Source organism: Galeopterus variegatus, unplaced genomic scaffold, assembly GCF_000696425.1.
Source record: "Galeopterus variegatus unplaced genomic scaffold, G_variegatus-3.0.2 Scaffold5326, whole genome shotgun sequence".
Taxonomy (NCBI): domain Eukaryota; kingdom Metazoa; phylum Chordata; class Mammalia; order Dermoptera; family Cynocephalidae; genus Galeopterus; species Galeopterus variegatus.
The window spans coordinates 127,277-145,550 of record NW_007731437.1 but is presented as its reverse complement, the minus strand read 5'-3'; the positions used below and the strand labels follow the sequence as shown (position 1 = coordinate 145,550).

At 50.2% G+C, this 18,274-nt stretch overlaps 1 protein-coding gene and 1 long non-coding RNA gene across 2 annotated transcripts in view; one reads left to right on the top strand and one right to left on the bottom strand.

The window, feature by feature from the left end:
* Nucleotides 1-130: 130 nt before the first annotated feature.
* LOC103604669 lies at nt 131-1,066 on the bottom strand. Its single transcript, XR_551735.1, has 2 exons — nt 605-1,066; nt 131-276 (listed from the first exon to the last, which is right to left on the bottom strand). It is a non-coding gene; the product is annotated as an uncharacterized LOC103604669 (long non-coding RNA).
* Nucleotides 1,067-5,355: 4,289 nt separating this feature from the next.
* AP3D1 (adaptor-related protein complex 3, delta 1 subunit) overlaps nt 5,356-18,274 on the top strand; it is a 47,704-nt gene continuing 34,785 nt past the window's right edge. The window contains exon 1 of the mRNA XM_008589243.1: nt 5,356-5,508. Within this exon, the coding sequence (XP_008587465.1) occupies nt 5,413-5,508 (96 nt within the window). The 5' untranslated portion in view covers nt 5,356-5,412. The remainder of the gene's footprint in view (nt 5,509-18,274) is intronic.

Sequence of the window (18,274 nt, the reverse complement as noted above, 5' to 3'; positions counted from 1 at the left end):
AGTGTGTCCCTCGCCCATGGGCTTTTAGCCCCGCAGCCCTGTATCCTGGGCGGCAATGGTCGTGAAGGGAAAACACTGGAAGTAACATATCTGTCCATTGACAGGTAGCGACTAAAACGACCACTCGCGATTAGAATCAGAAAACCAGACAGCTTTATAAACGATCGCACAAAGGTACTTGCACGAGATTCCTAAGACGGCTGCGATGAATCCCCACACGGTCAGTGGTTGAAAACAGCACATGATTCTTCAAGGTCAAGGGTTCGGATCCCAGTGCTGGTCAGCAGCCAGAAAAAACAAAACAAAGGAAAACAAAAAACCCAAACAGCACCTAATTAGTTTGCAAGATTCTGGAACTCGGAAGTCCTAAAATCAATGTGTGGGCAGGGCGGGCTCCAACTGGAAGCTCGGGTCCTCCTTTCCCAGCTTCTAGAGGCGCCTGCAGCCCTGGGCACGTGGCCCCTTCCTCTGTCTGCAAAGCCAGCAGCGCAGTGTCTTCCAGTCTCTCTCTGACTCTTACCGCCCTGCCTCCCTCTTATGAGGACCCTGAGAGGACATTGGCCCCCAGGTAACCCAGGATGACCTCCCATCTCAAGGTCCTTACCTGTTGTGCCATATTAAGTACCATATTCACAGGTTCCAGGGATTAGGACATGGACATCTTTCAGGGCTGTTATTCCGCCGACCACAGCAACCAGGACATATTGGTGAAAAGATCTCGTTTGTATGAAAATACTTTCACCCACAAGTGGAACAGGCAGAGACCAACGTGTGTAAATGCAGGCAGAAGGGTCTGGAAGGACACAACCCAAACCACTAGCAGTGGTTTCCTGTGGAGAGGGGGATCTGGGGCATGGGGTTGAGGGGTTTTGGAGAAGGTCCCGAGACAGAAAAGCCAAAAGATCTGACTTAGGCTGTACAGGACTGTGGATTTACACCTATCGAGTGGCCATGGTTGTGATGTGGGTCATTGAAAGTATCTGACAGGAACATAAATCACGGTAGAAAGGATTATAACCTATAAAATAAAAATATCCACAAGTCCATATGATATAAATTGAATGGACAACTTAGTTTATTTATTTATTTTGTCCTTTTTTTGATACCGGCCGCACCGCGCTCAGCCAGTGAGCGCACCGGTCATCCCTATATAGGATCCGAACCCGCGGCGGGAGCGTCGCTGTGCTCCCAGCACTGCACTCTCCCGAATGCGCCACAGGCTCGGCCCTGAATCGACAACTTTAAAATGGGGAATGACAGACAGCAAACTTTTGCATTTTAATTAGCAAAAGTAAAAGGAAGCATGGAAGTGGAAAAAATCACCACTGGGAGACTACACTGTCACATGTGCAGGTAAGAGTAAAAACTAGACGCTAAAATCTCTGGGGCGCAATGAGGTGACAAACAAGACAGTCACGGAGTCACAAAGTGCCTTCCCGGAGACACTCATTCATTATGAAGGGAAACACAGTATCCTGACAGCAGAGAAACCAGCAGACAACACCTTCCTCAAACCATCAAGGTCAAGGTCACCACAGTAAGACATGGACATCAACTGCCTCCTGATGTGGGCCACTGAGGAGGGCACAACATCGACTTCTGTCGGATTCGCGCCGAGCTTGCAGGACCTGAACGTGATTGCCAAGAAATCTCTGACAAATGCAAATTCCAACTGGGAACGGTGTTAGTTGCACGTTTTTCATAGTTTCTCTTTATAGACCCAGGAAGTTTCTGTCTATTCCTAATTGGCTGAGTTTTTTTAAAAACCTAGGGCTGGCTAGTTAGTTGAGTTGGTTAGAGCGCGGTGTTAAAAAGTCATCTCAATGCAATTGTTTTTTGAAATTCTTGATTTTTGTTTTATTTTTTTGGTCTTTTTTGGCAGCTGGCCAGCATGGGGATCCGGACCCTTGACCTTGGTATGACCAGCACCACGCTCTCCTGAGCTCACCACCCAGCCCTCACGAATAATGCTGTTTGATTTTTTTTTTTTCCTAATGTTAAACAAACTTTGCCTTCCTGGACAAATGTAGTTGATCATGATGTGTTACCTGTATTATATTTTTCATTTTATTCTACATATTATAACATTTTATTATAATTATAAAAAGTCATATTTAAAATGTTTTATTATAAATACAATTTGTAAAGTATATGCCATTTTTATATATTGTTGGATTTGATTTGCTAATACTGTGTTTAAAAGTTCGGCGTCTATATTCATGAGGAATATTGCTTGTCCTTTTCTTTTGCTTTTTTTTGGCATCTGGCTGGTATGAGGTTCTGTATTTCTTCTTTTTTTTTTACGAATTTTTAATTTTTATTGCAACATAGCCGATCGTACATATCTGGGGGGTACAGAGTTTAATGTGAATGCCTGTGTGCGACATGTGATGCTCCAATTAGGATAATTATTATATTTAACAATATACAACGCCATCGTTTTTCGTGGCCCTTTCTTGATTCCTTCTTTCCCCCTGTATTTCTTCTTAAATGTTCGATAGAATCCACCTGTGAAACCATCTGGGCCAGGACTTATTGTGGTAAAATTGTTTTATTACAAATTTAATGTCTTTTATACATACGAGGCTATTCAAATTTGTTATTTCTTTTTGAATGAGTTTTGGCAATTGGCGGCTTTCAGGAAAGTTGCTTGTTTCTTCTAAGCACGTGACAGTCTTTTTCTGCTAATTCCCCCATCCCCGTCATTTCTTCGCTTTACTCGTCCTTTTTTCCTCTCGTGGTTATGGGTTATATTTTCTTGACTCTTCACATGTCTCCTCAATTTTTATTGAACTCTCATCCTCATGAGTTTTGTGTTAAATCCTAGGTTTTGTTGTTTTCATTTAGAAAATATTGGACTTTGTTCTGGCTGTCACTTACATTACTTGTAGATTATTTGATTGTTTTGAGACTTAAAAATCTTTTTTAGGGCAGGTTTAGAACAGACTTCCCTCCAGGGCTAGGTTAGCCCTAAATAAGGTATAACTGCTCTGAGGCTTCTTCTGGATGCTTTATGTAGTCAATGAATTTTCTCCACCTTCACTGGTGGGTTCTCTAGGAATTCCCAGACTGGGAATTGCCCTATCCCCAGCACTTGTTTTTTGCCGGGGCTACTGGAATTTCACCATATGCGTGTGCAGTTTGCTATTCAGCCAAAGACTCAAGGGAAGTTTTATAAAAATTTGAGTGCTCTTCCTTAGTGTGGTTTCCTGCTCTCCAGTACATTGTCCTGCAATTCTAGCCACTGTGGCCTTCCTTATCTCACATCTCAGTCCACTCTATTCCTGAGACCACTGGGTTCTGTGTCACTTTCTCTGCCCTGAGCTGCGGCTGGGAAGTTGCCTCCAGTAGAATGCTGGAGCGATCGTTTCTTCCCTGCAGTCAGGGATCACAGTCCTACACTATCTGGAAACCGTGGTTTCATATATTTGTCTAGTTTTCCAGTTGTTTAGGCGTTGTTTTCAACAGCTGGTCAGGATTCATTGCATCGATATACCGGAATTTACATACCCAGTTTCTGGTTCTCCCATGTATAATTATATATGCGACATAGGGCAAGTTACTTAACTCTATCACCACAAGTTAGTTTTGCCTGTTCTTGAACTTCACATCATTAGGATCATACCGTGCACACTTTTGTGCCTGGCTTATTTTGCTCAACGTCATGTCTATGTAATTCATCCATTTTGTTCTGTGTCAATATTTTCTTTTATTCTCTCTCTCTCTCTTCTTCTTCTTCTTCTTCTTCTTTTTTCTTTTTTTGTAAGCTGGCCAGTACAGGAATTGAACTCTGGACCTTGGTGTTACCAGAACCATGCTCTAACCAACTGAGTCAACTGGCCAGACCAATTTTTCTTTTTCATTGTTGCATGGTATTCCATGATAGGAAAATACTATTTTTTTATCCACTTTCTGCTGATGGACATTTGGGCTGTTTTGGATTTTTGACTGCTATAAATACAGCTGCTATGAACATTCTTGTCCAAGTCTTTGGTGGGAACAGCAGTGGGATTGCTGGATCATAGGGTATACATATATGCTAGCTTTAGTAGATAATGCCCAGGTTTTCCAGTGTAGTTGTGATGTTTTACAATCACACCTGGAGTACATGATGGGAGAATTCCAGTTGCTCCACATCTCTGCAACCCTTTTTTTTTTGGTGGCTGGCCAGTATGGGGATCAGAACCCTTGGCCTTGGTGTTACAACACCATGCTCTAAGCAACTGAGCTGACCTGCCATCCCCCAGCAACTCTTGATATTGCGTGTCTTTCTAAGTTTAGCCGTTCCTGTAGGGGGTGTAGAGCTACCTCGCTGTGGTTTTAATTAACATTTCCCTGATGACTAACAATACAGAACACCTTTTGCATATACCTATTCACCATTTGGATACATCAGTTTGTGAAATGTGTGTTTGTCTTTTGCCATGTTTGGACTGGGTTGTCTTTTTCTTTGTGGTTTACAAGAATTTTTGTTTGGTTCTGCTTTGTTTCGTTCGAGTGTACTCTGGATATGTCCTTTTTATTTATTCGTGAGTTTTGGCGGCTGGCCAGCACAGGGATCAAACCCTGGACCTTGATGTTATCAGCACCGGCCAGCCCCATGGATATGTCTTTTGCCAGATACGTGTATCATAAATACCTAATTTCCCTTCGTGGCTTGCTTTTCACTGTCTTCATGCTGTGTCCCGGTGGGCAGGAACCCAGCGTATCTCATTCACCGCTGTATGTCCAGTGCCCCTTACTATGCCTGGTCCGCATTAGGCGCTCAATAAATATGCATCGAATATGTCTTAACTCTGGCCTCAGTTTCTTCCTGTGAGCATGTCAATCCCTGTTCTGACCATATCACAGGATTTTGTGAGGCTCCAGGAAACAGGATATGTTCAACGCAGCGTCAGCTTTTAGATGCAGAAAAGGCGGAGCAGGGTCCTTCCCCGGGAACTTGCCGGGGAAGCTCCACGTGGGAGCCCCGCCCACCTCAGACCACGCCCACATGCGGCCCCGCCCGTAGCTGTCACTTAGCAAAGGGGCGGGGCAGGGCCGGCGCTCCTAAGGGGCGTGGTTAGAACCAAAGCGAGGAAGAGGGTGGAGTTGCGGAGGGCGCTAGCCTATGAGCGCGCAAAGCTCGGAGACGGAAAGGGCAGGGCCTAGCCGCCGGGGAGCGCGTTGTCCGCGTTTCCATTGGGCTGCCCTCGTCGTCAGGGAAACGTGGTGTTTCCACCCCCGCCCCAGGCTTATGGGCGGGCCTTCCTGAAGGCGGGACTTCCGGGGGCGGGCGGCGGGGACCCGGCGCCGCCGTCAGCTGACCCTCCGCCATCTTGTCCGCCATTTGCCAGAACTCTTGATACCCCCGGGCCTCCGCACGGCGCCGGGCCGCGGGCCTCGCGGGGCCGGAGCCCGAGGGTCGCCGCGATGGCCCTCAAGATGGTCAAGGGCAGCATCGACCGCATGTTCGACAAGAACTTGCAGGACCTGGTCCGCGGCATCCGCAACCACAAGGAGGACGAGGTGAGACCGGCGCGCCGAGCGGGATGGCCCGTCCTGGCCACCGCCCGGCCCCGGCCCTTCCCTGCCCGCCAGGCCTGTGGCCTCCAGCCCGTCCCCGCTCGACCCCGAGGTCCCGCTCCGGGCTCCGACCCTGCCTGCCCGGGGCCTGGGGCGCCCCCTGGAAGTCCTTTAAAGTCCCAGGTTTCCTCTTGGCCCTTGCCATTGGCCTGTTGGCAATTCTGGCCAGGACATGTCAAGTCAGGGCCCTGGTTTCCTCATCAGGAGACCGTCTTTATGACCTGGGGGGTTGGTACTCAGGTGTTCGCTTCTGATTCCACCTTTTGGAGAGCAGGGGATGATAATTCAGTGAGTGTTCCAGTTCCCACCCCCGCTCTCTTTAAAAAACCAGCTACCCTGTAGACTACATAGTAGGCTCTTGTCTCCTACCCTGCTGCATCCCCAATGAAGGCTACTGACAGTATACTTTTTTTTTTTTTTTGGCAGTAATATAGTTCCTCCCAAAAGTTTCCATTGTATGATAAATTTTAGCTTCAAACTTCTGTGCAGCATCATAGAAATGAGGCGTAGCAAGCTTTATTTATTTATCTTTTCTTCACCACTGTGCAAATGAGGAAGCAGTGACTTTGAGAGCCCGTGCAAAGGCAGAGGGGTTGCGTGGAAATTGTGCCCCCCAGCAGCGGTTCTCGGATCCCCTGGGGGAAGCGCTGTTAGAAATGCGGCGCCCTCGGCCCTGCAGCTGATGTCCTCCCTCCCCGAGCCTCAGTTTACCCGCTCGGAGAGAGATCCGGGCCCGCCGCCCCACCCCCGGGGAAGGACCCCCCTCCGAAGAGACGTCGGGGGTCCCCGAGCGGCGGTCGTCCCACCTGTCTGCGCGTCCGGATCACCGGTTAAAAATGCGGGGTCCCGGGCTCCGCCCCAGACTCCGCGTTGGGGGACCTTCCGTGGGAGGGCGAGGCAGGGGGACCGGGTCGCTCCCCGGAGAGACCCCGGCTAAGCGCGTGTCTAGTCCAGGTCGCTCCCCGGCGCCTGCTGCAGATCCATCCGGGCGGGGTCTCAGGGCCTCGCCGCCTGGGCCCGGGGAAGGAGCGGCTGCGGGGGCGGTGGCTCCTGGAATGGGGAAGCCGAGGTCAAGTAGGAACCCCAAGTCCAGGGCGAAGAAACTGTTTTCCAGAAGTAAAATTGTAGCTGCGGGTATCATTTCCTTCCCGCCCTTCCCTCCCCCCAAGACATGACCTAGATTAGGTAAGAATGGGGACAGCAGGTGGCCACCGAGTGTCTGGCTTTATTAGGCAGAGGGCACGTTAAAAGGGCTCTCGCCCCATGTCTGCCTGCCTGCCTGCCTGCCGGCCTTCACGCCAGGACAGCAGCCTGTCCTGAAGCAGTGCGGCTGTCTGATACCTGCCCAGCAGGTCTGCCAGATGCCATCTGGGTCCTCTTCACAGCTGCGCCCAGAGGGACAGAAGCTAAGGAAGGAATTTGCCGGGAGACACTAGGTGCCCTCTGGCCTGGTCCCTCTCAGAAGTGGCCTGATCTGACCACGGTGTGATGAGGTTACTTTCGTTCATCTCCAGCTCCCCTCCCCTTGCCTTTGGTTACACCTTGTGTCCTTTCCTGAGCAAGCCCTAGCTGCTGTTGTTGCAAGGTGTACCTGACTCATTCTGTGTGATCTTCAGTTTCTTTTTTAGTTGAAAGAGTAGCTGATTGGCCTGGATATTATTTACTGAGTGTGCCTAATGAAATTTGAAATGTGGTTTGCTCCATCAGATGACTCTTTCTGCACTGGTAGGATCTCCTGGCTTTTTTCTCCCCTCTCCATTCAGTGGATGACACTGAACAGCCTGTCTGGGATCCTGAGGATGGGCCACCGAGTATGTCCAGTAGAGGACTGCACACTCTAGTCAGGGTACCACATTTTTAGGGGGGTGTGCCCATTGTCACCAGGATGTCCCCCGAGCCTTGGTTTCTTCATCTGGAATTGATGTGAATTGGCAGCACCTTCCCCACAGGTATGGGGCCTGTTAAATGGGGCTGTTGCGGGGGAGGGGAAGGTGGAAGCTTTTTTTTGTTTTAAACTTTTTTTTGTCATGATAGTTTTTTCTTTGTTTTTCTTTTTGGTGAGTGGCCTGGAAGGGGATCCAAACCCTTGACCTTGGTGTTATAACACTGAGCTCTAAGCACCTAAGCTAACTGGCCAGCCCTGTGGAAGCATTTTTAAATAGCACAGGCCTAGACTGGTGCTGGAAGTCCTTTAAAGTCCCAGGTTTCCTCTTGGCCCTTGCCATTGGCCTGTTGGCAATTCTGGCCAGGACATGTCAAGTCAGGGCCCTGGTTTCCTCATCAGGAGACCGTCTTTATGACCTGGGGGGTTGGTACTCAGGTGTTCGCTTCTGATTCCACCTTTTGGAGAGCAGGGGATGATAATTCAGTGAGTGTTCCAGTTCCCACCCCCGCTCTCTTTAAAAAACCAGCTACCCTGTAGACTACATAGTAGGCTCTTGTCTCCTACCCTGCTGCATCCCCAATGAAGGCTACTGACAGTATACTTTTTTTTTTTTTTTGGCAGTAATATAGTTCCTCCCAAAAGTTTCCATTGTATGATAAATTTTAGCTTCAAACTTCTGTGCAGCATCATAGAAATGAGGCGTAGCAAGCTTTATTTATTTATCTTTTCTTCACCACTGTGCAAATGAGGAAGCAGTGACTTTGAGAGCCCGTGCAAAGGCAGAGGGGTTGCGTGGAAATTGTGCTTCATGAAGTGTGCGAGACCCAAGCCCCAGTTCCTGGGCTTACCTAACTGGGCAGCCTGGGAGAGTCCCTTGTTTCCTCATCTGTGAGGGGTGACAGTCGCCTTTCCCTTTGCTGAATGGTTACAAGGATGTGGGTGGCATGGTCTCTGTAGGCACCATGGCACCCAAACCTCAGGCTGTGACTGCTTAGTGGGTTGTAAATTCAGTTTAATGGGTTATGTTGAATGAGAAAGAAACTAGAAAATACCAGACTGCAGGTGCATAGAATAACTGTCCTTTCCTGAAAGTTTCATTTCCATGTGTTCTTGCTTGTGTGTATCGGCCTGTGTTGGGTTACGGTGCAAAATATACTTCTTAAAATGTATCCACAAAGTTGCAAAATGGTGGTCTGATTTGTAGGGTTTGGGGGCTGCTTGAATCCTTGAGATACAGCGAGGATACTGTTGGCAGGCAGGTGGAAATCCAGTTGGGAATGTCCATTGCTTGTAAAACCTGGTTGGGAATGTCCATTGCTTGTAAAACCTGGCTCTGACTAGGAAAAAAGCCAAGTGACCTAATATTTTATTCTCACAGGCACTTTATATTTTGGGGAAAACTTTTCTTAATCTTCATTTTTTTAATTACAAAATATACCCATAACTTTTAAACTTTAAAAAAAATGAGCTCAATGTTATTAAATAAAAAGTGCAAATGTCTTCCCCTCTATACATCCCCCTAGAGTGACCACTTCTGCCTATTTGGTGGACATACTTGAGTTTTTCCTATGCATAAAAATTGCAGTGGTTCTGAGTGGGTTGAGATTAGTTTGGCTGTTCAGCGCTGCCATCAAGAGCAGGAGGACCTGCCTGGCTATTTCTGATTCCTCCGTGGAGTGGGTGTCCCACAGTTTTTTTAGCCACTCCCCTGTGATGGGCGTTTAAGTGGCTCAGATGGTGCTGCAGTCACTTCCTGGGCCACCGCTGTCTCTGCAGACCCAGGGAGACTAGGTCCTCTCAGGTGTGCTGCCAGTCACAGAGGACCCGCGTGCCTCTGCGGTGGTGGTACCTGCTGCTCCGCTGCTTGGTGCGTCCGGCTCCCAGAAGCTTCCGGTCACATCTCCCAGGCCGGTGCCTCTCCCTCTAGTGGCTCTTGGTAGCACCCTGGGGTGGTTCTCCCAGGCCTCCAGCCGTGGGAGGGCCATTGACTTCAGTCCTGGCTGCTGGGCTCTCCATTTTGTCACCGCATTTGCCAGAGGACACACTGCCACGGCTGCTCCCAGTTAGTGACTGCGCACAAAGGGGACCGAGGCGGACCTTCAGGGGACACAGGGGACCGAGGCCTTTGTATTAATCAGGGTTCTCCAGAGAGAGAACCAATAGGATATGTTTGTAAGTACATGAGAGGGGATTTATTAGGGAAATTAGCCCACGCAATTGTGAAGAGGAGTCCCGTGATAGGCTGTCTGCAGACTGGATGCTGGCAGCATGGTTCAGTCCAAGCCCAAAGCCTCAGGACCAGGGAAGCCAATGGTGCGGTTGGTGTAAGTCCAGGAGCCCGAAAGCTGGAGTCTCGAGCTCTGATGTCCGTGGACAGGAGAGAAGAGTGTGTCCCAGCTCCAGCAGATAGAGAGATTTGCCTTTTTTCTCTGTTTTTGTTCTTTCTGGGCCCCTAGCAGATTGGATGGTTCCTACCCATATTGAGGGCAGGTCTTTCCCACCCAGTCCACTCAGGCTGTCATGCTAATCTCCTCTAGAAACAATCTCACAGACACACCTAAAGGGATAGCTTTACCAGGTTTCTTGGCACTCCTAATCAAGTTGACACCTAGAATTGATCTTTACAGCTTTGCTGAACTTTCTTTAGACTGCAGGGCCAGCAGCAGGGGCCACTTCCATCCAGCCTCTCACGGGAGTTATTGCCAACAAAATCCAGGCATGGGTAGCCCCATCCTGGGGTCAGCTGGGCCCTTGAATGAACCTTTATTCCGCACATTTACTGGCCTGGCTCCCCGTAAGCTGCGGCTGTGTGACTGCTCTGGTGCCCAAGGCTACTGAGGTGCTGGCCCCTCAGCTCTTCGCTGGCTCCCTGTCACAAACCTCTGAAGCCCTCTTTGGGTCCCCTTCTTGCTCAGGGCCTGGTTGGGACTGGCCAGCCTTCCAGGGTGGCTGTGCCCTCCAGGTGAGGCCTGCTTCCCCTGAGGCTCTGGGTGTCTGTGCTGCTGCCTGTTCCTCTGCAGCTGGGGCTGTCTCTCCACCTTGTGGCCTCTCTGCCCCAGCCACAGAAGCCGCAGCCCTCTGCCTCATGGTCTTGGTCTCTCCCCAGGCCCTGGGTGACTTGGGTGACCTGCCTGGTCAGCTGAATATTGGTCCCCAGAGATCCCCACGTCCTAATCCCTGGGGCCTATGGATATGTCTCCTTACCTGACAAAAGAGACTTCGCAGATTAATTAAATGAAGGACCTCCAGATGAGTGATCGTCCTGGGTTATCCGGGAGAGAGGCAGGAGGGTCAGAGGCAGAGACCGGAAGACGCTGCGCTGCTGGCTTTTCAGACGGAGGAAGGGGCCATGTGCCATAGGCTGCAGGCACTTCTAGAAGCTGGGAAGGGAGGACATGGGTCCTGCCCTGGAGCCTCCAGGAGGGACCAGCCCTGCCCACACCTTGACTTTAGCCTAGTGAGGTCCGTGTCAGACTCTGACCTCCAGGACTGTGAGCAGGTAAATCTGTTTTCGGCCACCACGTTTATGGTAACTTGTTTCCCACTGACCAGCCCTTGGCCTGGCAGTCCCTCCTCCTCCCCCACAGTGGTCGCGCCCACAGCCTGAGCCCTGGCCTGTCACGGTCATCTGGTACAATAACTCCATCCCCCTGCATTTCCCCACTCCTCAGCTGCTGCTTCCTTATCAGCATTTAAACATGTTAAAACAGTTCTCTCTCAAAAAAAAAATCATTTGTAAAGAGGAGACTCAGCTACATCAAGTTAAAACTTCTGTTCACTAGGGGCCGGCCCGTGGCGCACTCGGGACAGTGTGGTGCTGATAACAGCAAGGCCACGGGTTCAGATCCTTATGTAGGGATGGCCGGTTAGCTTACTTGGGAGAGCGTGGTGCTGACACCACCAAGGCAAGGGTGAAGATCCCCTTACCGGTCATCTTTAAAAACAAAAACTTCTGTTCACTAAAATAGCCCAGAACAAAATGAAAGGCCAGGTGGCTAGTTGGGGACAAGTCCTTCTAGCCCACATCAAGCGGCTGGTCTCACTCATGTGCACGTGAAGATGGTCACGGCTGTGGAGAAATGGGCAGGGGACGTGAGTGGCGATGTGGATGAGGGGAAACGCTCTGGGCCGGTGTCCTGAGCTGGCCACCGCAGGATACAGCACATCCCTGCGGACCTTCCTTTCTCTGCCTGCCCAGACCAGCTGCTGGGGATGCCAGAGCGCCCAGGCCGGAGTGTGTGGGGTGCCCTGGGTGGGGTCACTCTGTTGTGGCAGGTGGGGCTGGCCCTCGGTGCCACTGCTGTCTGCAGAGACTGCCAGCCACAAAGTCCTCCATAGCAATGTTAAAAGAAAACCAGTAGGGAGTAGCAGGCACAGTTAGTTGGAACAACGTGTTTTATCTTTCCCAGCAGCTCCCAGTGCCGCCACATCACACGTGGTCGTGTAGAAAGCGCGAAGGAGCTGGTTCACGTACTGTGTTCTTGTGCTACCTTTGCAGTCAGCATGTGTTGGTCCCTCGTGGTGCATCTCAGTTTTGACGAGCCACATTTTGAGTGGCTGAGGCTGTGTGTGACCAGCAGCTGCTCACCGGACCTCATGGCCGTGATGCTCAGGGCCACCGTCAGCTTCTCTCTGTGCTCCTGTGATGAGGCCTCCGCATCCCTCTGCCTCTGGTTGCTTGGTATTTGACCATGGCTGTCCTGGTCTTGCCGTGGATGCTGTCCTTGGGTTTCCTCCCTTCCCCCCACCTGGCATCTGATGTGTCTCTGTCCTCTGGCCTTGCTCCTTCATTCCGTCTCCAGCACAGACCATGGTGCTCGGCACGTGCCTGTCTGGCTGTCCCCTGCACACAGCCACCGGAGGTCTTGGGATGGCCCATGCTCAGTGGGCCCAGACAGCCCCTCCCATACCTCCAGTCCTTCCAGCATTCACTGAAAGGGCATGTACAAAGGCTGTGTCCATTCCCGGTCACTCATTTGCCAGTTTCTAGCCTCTTTTCTGGTCTCCCTGCCTCCCTGCTGGAGTTTAATTGAGAACACCATCCTCTCACCTAGATGTTTGCAGAAGCCGCATCCACAAAGTCACATTTGTCCAGGTTCTATCTAGTACGTCCCTTGGGTACTGCCATGTCAGTGCTCAGGGAAACCTGGCGCGGGGCCCGTTTCCTTGGGAAGGGGCGGGGAGGGAGAGGTGTGGGCAAGAGCTGTAGAGGAGCAAGTGTCCAGATCGTCTTTGGGATTTGTTATCAAAGTAAAGCCACGGCCTTTCTGGATTCCTCCTGCCCTAAATCAGATCAGAGTATTTTCACTTGAGTATGAAAACTTGATGTTTCTGAATACTTGTTTTATTAAAATTTAGTTTAATTGTATGGAATAATAATTTTAAGTTGGGAATTGTAGAATAAAATTTTGAAATCTAGGATAAAGATTGAAGCATGAAAGTGCTGATATTCTATTGCTTCTGACTTGAAAAATGGCACTTTCAGACTGTACTCAGATGTGACCCTCGGTCTACGAGAGTGTGCAGGGCTGGGGTGCATCATCCTGGCCCCACCGTTGGGACTGTGACTTGAAGGCCTTGGCATGTCTGGCATGGGGTAAACACTCAGTCTGTGCTGGCTGCTATTTTTGTAAGATTCCTTTAAATGACTTAAGAGGAAAATAAAGATATCAAGTTTGAACTGAGGTTCTTTTCTTTAAATAACATCCATCATTCCCTAAATCAGGGTCTCTCCCTTTTGACACTGTGTGCATTGGGGCTGGGTCATCCTCTGTGGCAGGGCTGTCCTGGGCACTATACTGAGCAGCGTCCCTGCCTCCTCCCCGTCCCTGCAGGAGCACCCCCCCGCCCTGTCATGACAACACAGAGCTTTCCGTACGTTGTCCAGCATCCCCAGGGGGCAGGGCCGCACACTGAGAACCGCTGCTGCAGGAGCTCTGAGATCGGCTGGTGGCTGCCTTGACCGTGTGCGTGAGAGTGTGAGAGTGCGCAAGATGAGTGGGTTGGCAGCTGTGAGGGAGTGGGTGTGTGATTGGGAGTGTGAACATGTATGAGAGACTTGACTGGGTGTGTGGGTGAGTGGGGGTGTGCGTGTGTGAGTGGGGGTGTGGGTGTGAGTGGGGGTGTGGGTGTGAGTGGGTTGAGGGGGTGTGAGGGGTGAGCGGGTGGATGAGGGGGTGTGAGTGGGTTGAGAGGGTGTGAGCGGGTGGGTGAGGGGGTGCGTGTGTGGATGAGTGTGTGTGTGTGTGTGTGTGTGTGTGTGTGTGTGTGTGTGTGTGTGTGTGAGAGAGAGAGAGAGCGAGAGAGACAGGTGGAGGTGGGAGGCTGGGGTGCGCCTGCTGCTGCCCCTCCATGGCACTGCTGCTCTGTGCTCAGGTTTCCTTGATGCCTCCTTGCCCCACCCGCACCCAATCCATGGCTGGTGCATGTGGACTGTCCCCTAGGTGGAATTTCGCTGCCCCTTCCTAGTTTTTGTCCCCAGAGCTGTTTACACAGACCTCATGTTGTCCAGAGTGGTGGTGTTGGGCAGTGCCCAGTTCAAGGGCCTGGAGGCTAAGATGAGAGTCCTGTCCACCATCCACTACCTGTGTGACGTGCATGTTGGGCCACCTCCTGCTGCCTGTTTGAGAGTGAAGCAGCCTCCTGAGTCCACTGGGTGGATGCCTTTCAGCCTCGGGGGCTGCCTGGGTGCAGGCAGATGATCAGTACTGAAGCCTCACAGGTGCTGTTGTCCACCTTAGGGACGAGCTAGCTCACAGACTACAAGTGCACACAGAAGTGGTGCGGTGGGATCGTGTCACAGAGCAGAAAGCCAGGCCGGATGCCCAGTGCCGTCTCATGATTCCAGCTGAGCCAAGTTGGTGTTTTCTTTGAACAGTTTCCTTGAGGTATGATGTACATACCGTAACATTCACCTGTTTTACGTGCGAAATCCAGTGGATTTCAGTATGCTTACAAAAGCGTGCAACCAACAGCACAATCCAATTTTAGAACATTTCCATCACCCCCCAAAAAAACCTTGTACTCTGGTGACCTGTAATCCGTCATTTCTGTGGGTTTGAGTAAAAGGTTTTTAATAGGGGCAGTGCCACCTCCTGGGCCTCATCTAGTCTGAGCTGAGGGTGACATGAGTCCCAGCAATGAACATAACCTTTCATTGCTGTTGAGCTGCTTGATGTGTGTACACGAAGTCTCAGGAGCTGACCACACACAGGAGGGGACTTGGAGGATGGAGGGGGCTAGGGTTGGACCGAGGTGGGAGGCCCAGCTTGGCAGAACTGGACGAGGCTGAGTCTGACTTCTGTCCTGTTCCAGCGGTCAGTGTGCCTGTCCCTGAACCAGTCCCGCACCATCTTTAATCGCTGGAATTATGATAGGTCTGGAGGTCTGGGTGTGCAAAGCGTCTGGCTTTGTGCTTCTTCAGGGTCACAGTAGGTGTTCTTGACTGCAGAGGGCTCTGAGCCCGTCCATGACAAGTCAGTAAAAACAAGGACAACACCCTAAGTTGTTTCAAAAGTGAAAATGGATTCCATAGAACTTCTGTTCACTTGTGGACTGACTTTCCTGCTTTTGGGTGTTAAAATGTCTTTTCCTGGGGCCGGCCCGGTGGCGCACTGCTATAGTGCGCCGTTTGGGAAGTGCAGCAGGCGCTCCCGCCGAGGGTTCGGATCCCACATACAGACCGGTTCCCACTCACTGGCTGAGCGAGGCATGGGAGCAACACCGAGGGTTGCGATCCCGTTGCCGGTCCCGGTCCGGTACGGGCGCGACACTGAGGGTTGCGATCCGTTGCCGGACACGAAAAAAGACAAAAAGGAAAAAAAAATGTCTTTTCCTTTTGAAGTGATAGTGATCGTGGACAGTGACTTTGTTAATTCTCGTCAGAGGGGTAAAGTAATTGGTGAGCCCTCCACTGCCCCCCCCCCGCCCCCGTTAGTTGTAAACATTTGAATGCTTGGAATCTCCGCTTTAGACCTGTCACTGAAACATCCTGTGCACGGGAGGTTCTGTTGGTCTGAACTGCAGCAGAGCCCCCCAAGACCAGAGGCTTACTGGGCTTCCCTCGTGAATGGGGTGGGCCATCCCTCTGGTGGTGGTGGGCTCCTGGGCATGTGTCCTGCCAGCAGCATTCAGCTCAGTAGCCTGTGTGTGGCAGAGCGTGTAGGCAGTGACATGTGTGGCACATCTAGAGCCACACAGGAAGTACCTCTGGAAAATGCCAAACGTCCAAGTCAGTGGTCTTTGAGCGGGATCGCACCCCAGAATCAGCTGTGGAGCTTTGTGAAAGTGCAGATCTTCTGGTCTCACCCCAGAGATTATGGCTGGCTTTGTCTAGGGAGAGGAAGAGGGCCCCAGGGAATTCTGCTGTGCAGCCAAGGCTGAGATGGGCTGCTTTCTTATAGCCCCAAGGAGTTCAGGGTAAAGGAAGCGAGTCCTGTGTTAAATTATGCAGCAATTACACAGGTGGGGAACCCTGCGTCAGTGTCAGGTGCTTCATTTGCTCTGTAGAGAAGTGTGAGTTTTGTGTGGATCTGGCTGAGACCTGTGAGAAATTAAATCACCCTGTGTGTCTAGTTTCCTTTTTTTTTTTAAGTGTCAGGGTATGTAGCCATTTACACTGTCTACCTTAAAATATTTCTAATTTATGTTTTTAATGTAATCTTCTGGGTGTAGATCATGTCCCTGTACCCTGACCAATTCATTTTTACCCCCTTCTTGTAAAAAGGGGAGTAAATTTTCTGCTTTTCTGTCAGCAATGCTGCATGGAAATAAAAGATTGATATCTTTGCCCTTTTCTTACATTTCTTGTTTTAACTTCGTATAACTGTCTGGGGTAAATATTTAGGTACTTCCAAGTGAGTATGGATGTTTTTTCCAGATGGTCAGTATTTTTCAGTTCTCTCCCTTCCTGCCTGCCTTGAGCCTCTCACCGTCTCGTGGCTGCCCTTAAGGGGTCTGTCCACTAGGGTCTTCCTGCAAGGCCTGCCGCTCTTGTTTGCTCTCAGGTGCAGAGTGACCGAGGTCACTGAGCTCTTTATTCTGCCTTCATCCCTGAAGGACATTTTCTCTGGATGAGTTCTGAGCCGACATGTTTTCCTCTTGGGTTTTGAAGTTGCCCTTCTCTGTCTTCGGGCCTCGGTTGGTCCAACGACATCAGCCACCACTTGGAGCCTAAAGTGCCATCTTTCTCTGGCTGCTTTCAAACTTTCTCCTTATTTTTGATTTTCAGCATTTGAACTGTGATGTGTTTAGTTGTGGAGTTCTTTGTACGTATCCTGATTGGAGGGTTGCTGAGCTTCTTGAACCTGTAGATTTATGTCTTTCACCAAGTTTGGGAAATTTTCTGCCATTATTTTTCAAATATTTTCTCTTTCCCATTTCTTCTCTCCCAGGACTCCAGTCATATGTGAGTCACACCTTTGGATGTTGTCCCACAGGTCCCCAAGGCTCTGTTCATCTCCTTTTCAGACTTTCTTCTCTCGTTCAGACTGGGTGATTTCTGCTATTCTGCCTTCAAATTCACTGACTCTTTCTCTTGTCTTCTCCAATTTGCTGTTAAGCCCATCCAGTGAGTTTTCTAATTTCAGGTATTATTTTTCAATATTAGCATTTCCATATTGTTACTTTATGTAGCTTTTATTTCTCTGCTGAGGTTTCCTGTCTTTTTGTTAATCATGACCATGTTTTCTTTTCAGTCCTTGAGAGCAGGGCTTTTGTTGCTGAATTGAAATCCTTGTCTGTTCCAACATCTGGGTTTTCTCTGGGCTGGTCTTTTTTGGCCATCTTTTCTCCTGAGTAGAGGGTGTTTCCCTGTTTCTTGTTTTGGTTAATTTTAGGTTGTATCCTGGACGTTGGGAATGATGCATTGTAGACTCTGGATGAGCATTGTGTGGGAGTGGTGAGGTGGTATCTGTTCATCAGGCAGTTTGCTTGTCTGGGCTGGAGCTCCTAGTTTGCTCCCTTGCAGTGGACAGGAAGTAGCTGATGTGTATTTCCTTCGGCTTCAGCTGCGCTGTTGAAGCATGCCCCACGCCTACCTTGTTTTGGGGTCAGCAAGAGATTTGGGCTGAGTTCACCTGCAGAGTGTGGGTGCCACCTACAGTCTCTCCTTTGGGAAGTACATCCTTGCCTCCCAGCACTGTGCTCACCCCACACTCTGTCGCCTCTTCTTCCAGCCAGTTGGATGGTAGGTTTTCCATTTTATCTCTGGCTGCTCTGGGTGGGGCTCAAGAAAAGCCGTGACAAACAGATGCTTACCCAGGGCTATTGCTTTTGCTTGTCCTTCATTGCCCCCTGATAACTGTTTTTGGAAAACGTCTGCAGAGGGCTTGGTCCGAGAGGAGCTACTGACATGTCATCAGGCTTGAGCACCTTCAGGCCCTCCCAAGAGCCGATAGAGAGTCCCAGAGTTGCGATTTGCTCTGGGGTCCCTGGACTACCTAGAAAACAGACAGGTGCAGATCTGCCACATTGTGTTTATTCCTTCATCCGTTGCTGGGTGTTGGGTGGTCTCTATTTTGAGCTCTTATGACTAGCACTGCTATGAGCGTTCATGTACTGGTTTTTATTTGAACGCCTATTCCCAGTATTCTTGGGCGTACACCTCAGAGCAGAATTGCTGGGTCATGTGGTGACGACTCCTGTGTTTAACCTTGGGAGGAGGCTCCAGCCCATCTTCCACAGCAGCTGAACCATTTTATATCCTGCCCACTGTGTGCAAGTGTCCAATTACTTCAACACTTGATTGTCTTTTTGTTCTCTCCCTGTTAAATCATTAACAGTCACTATCCATTGAGATGCTGGAAAGGCTCATCTTTGCGCCAT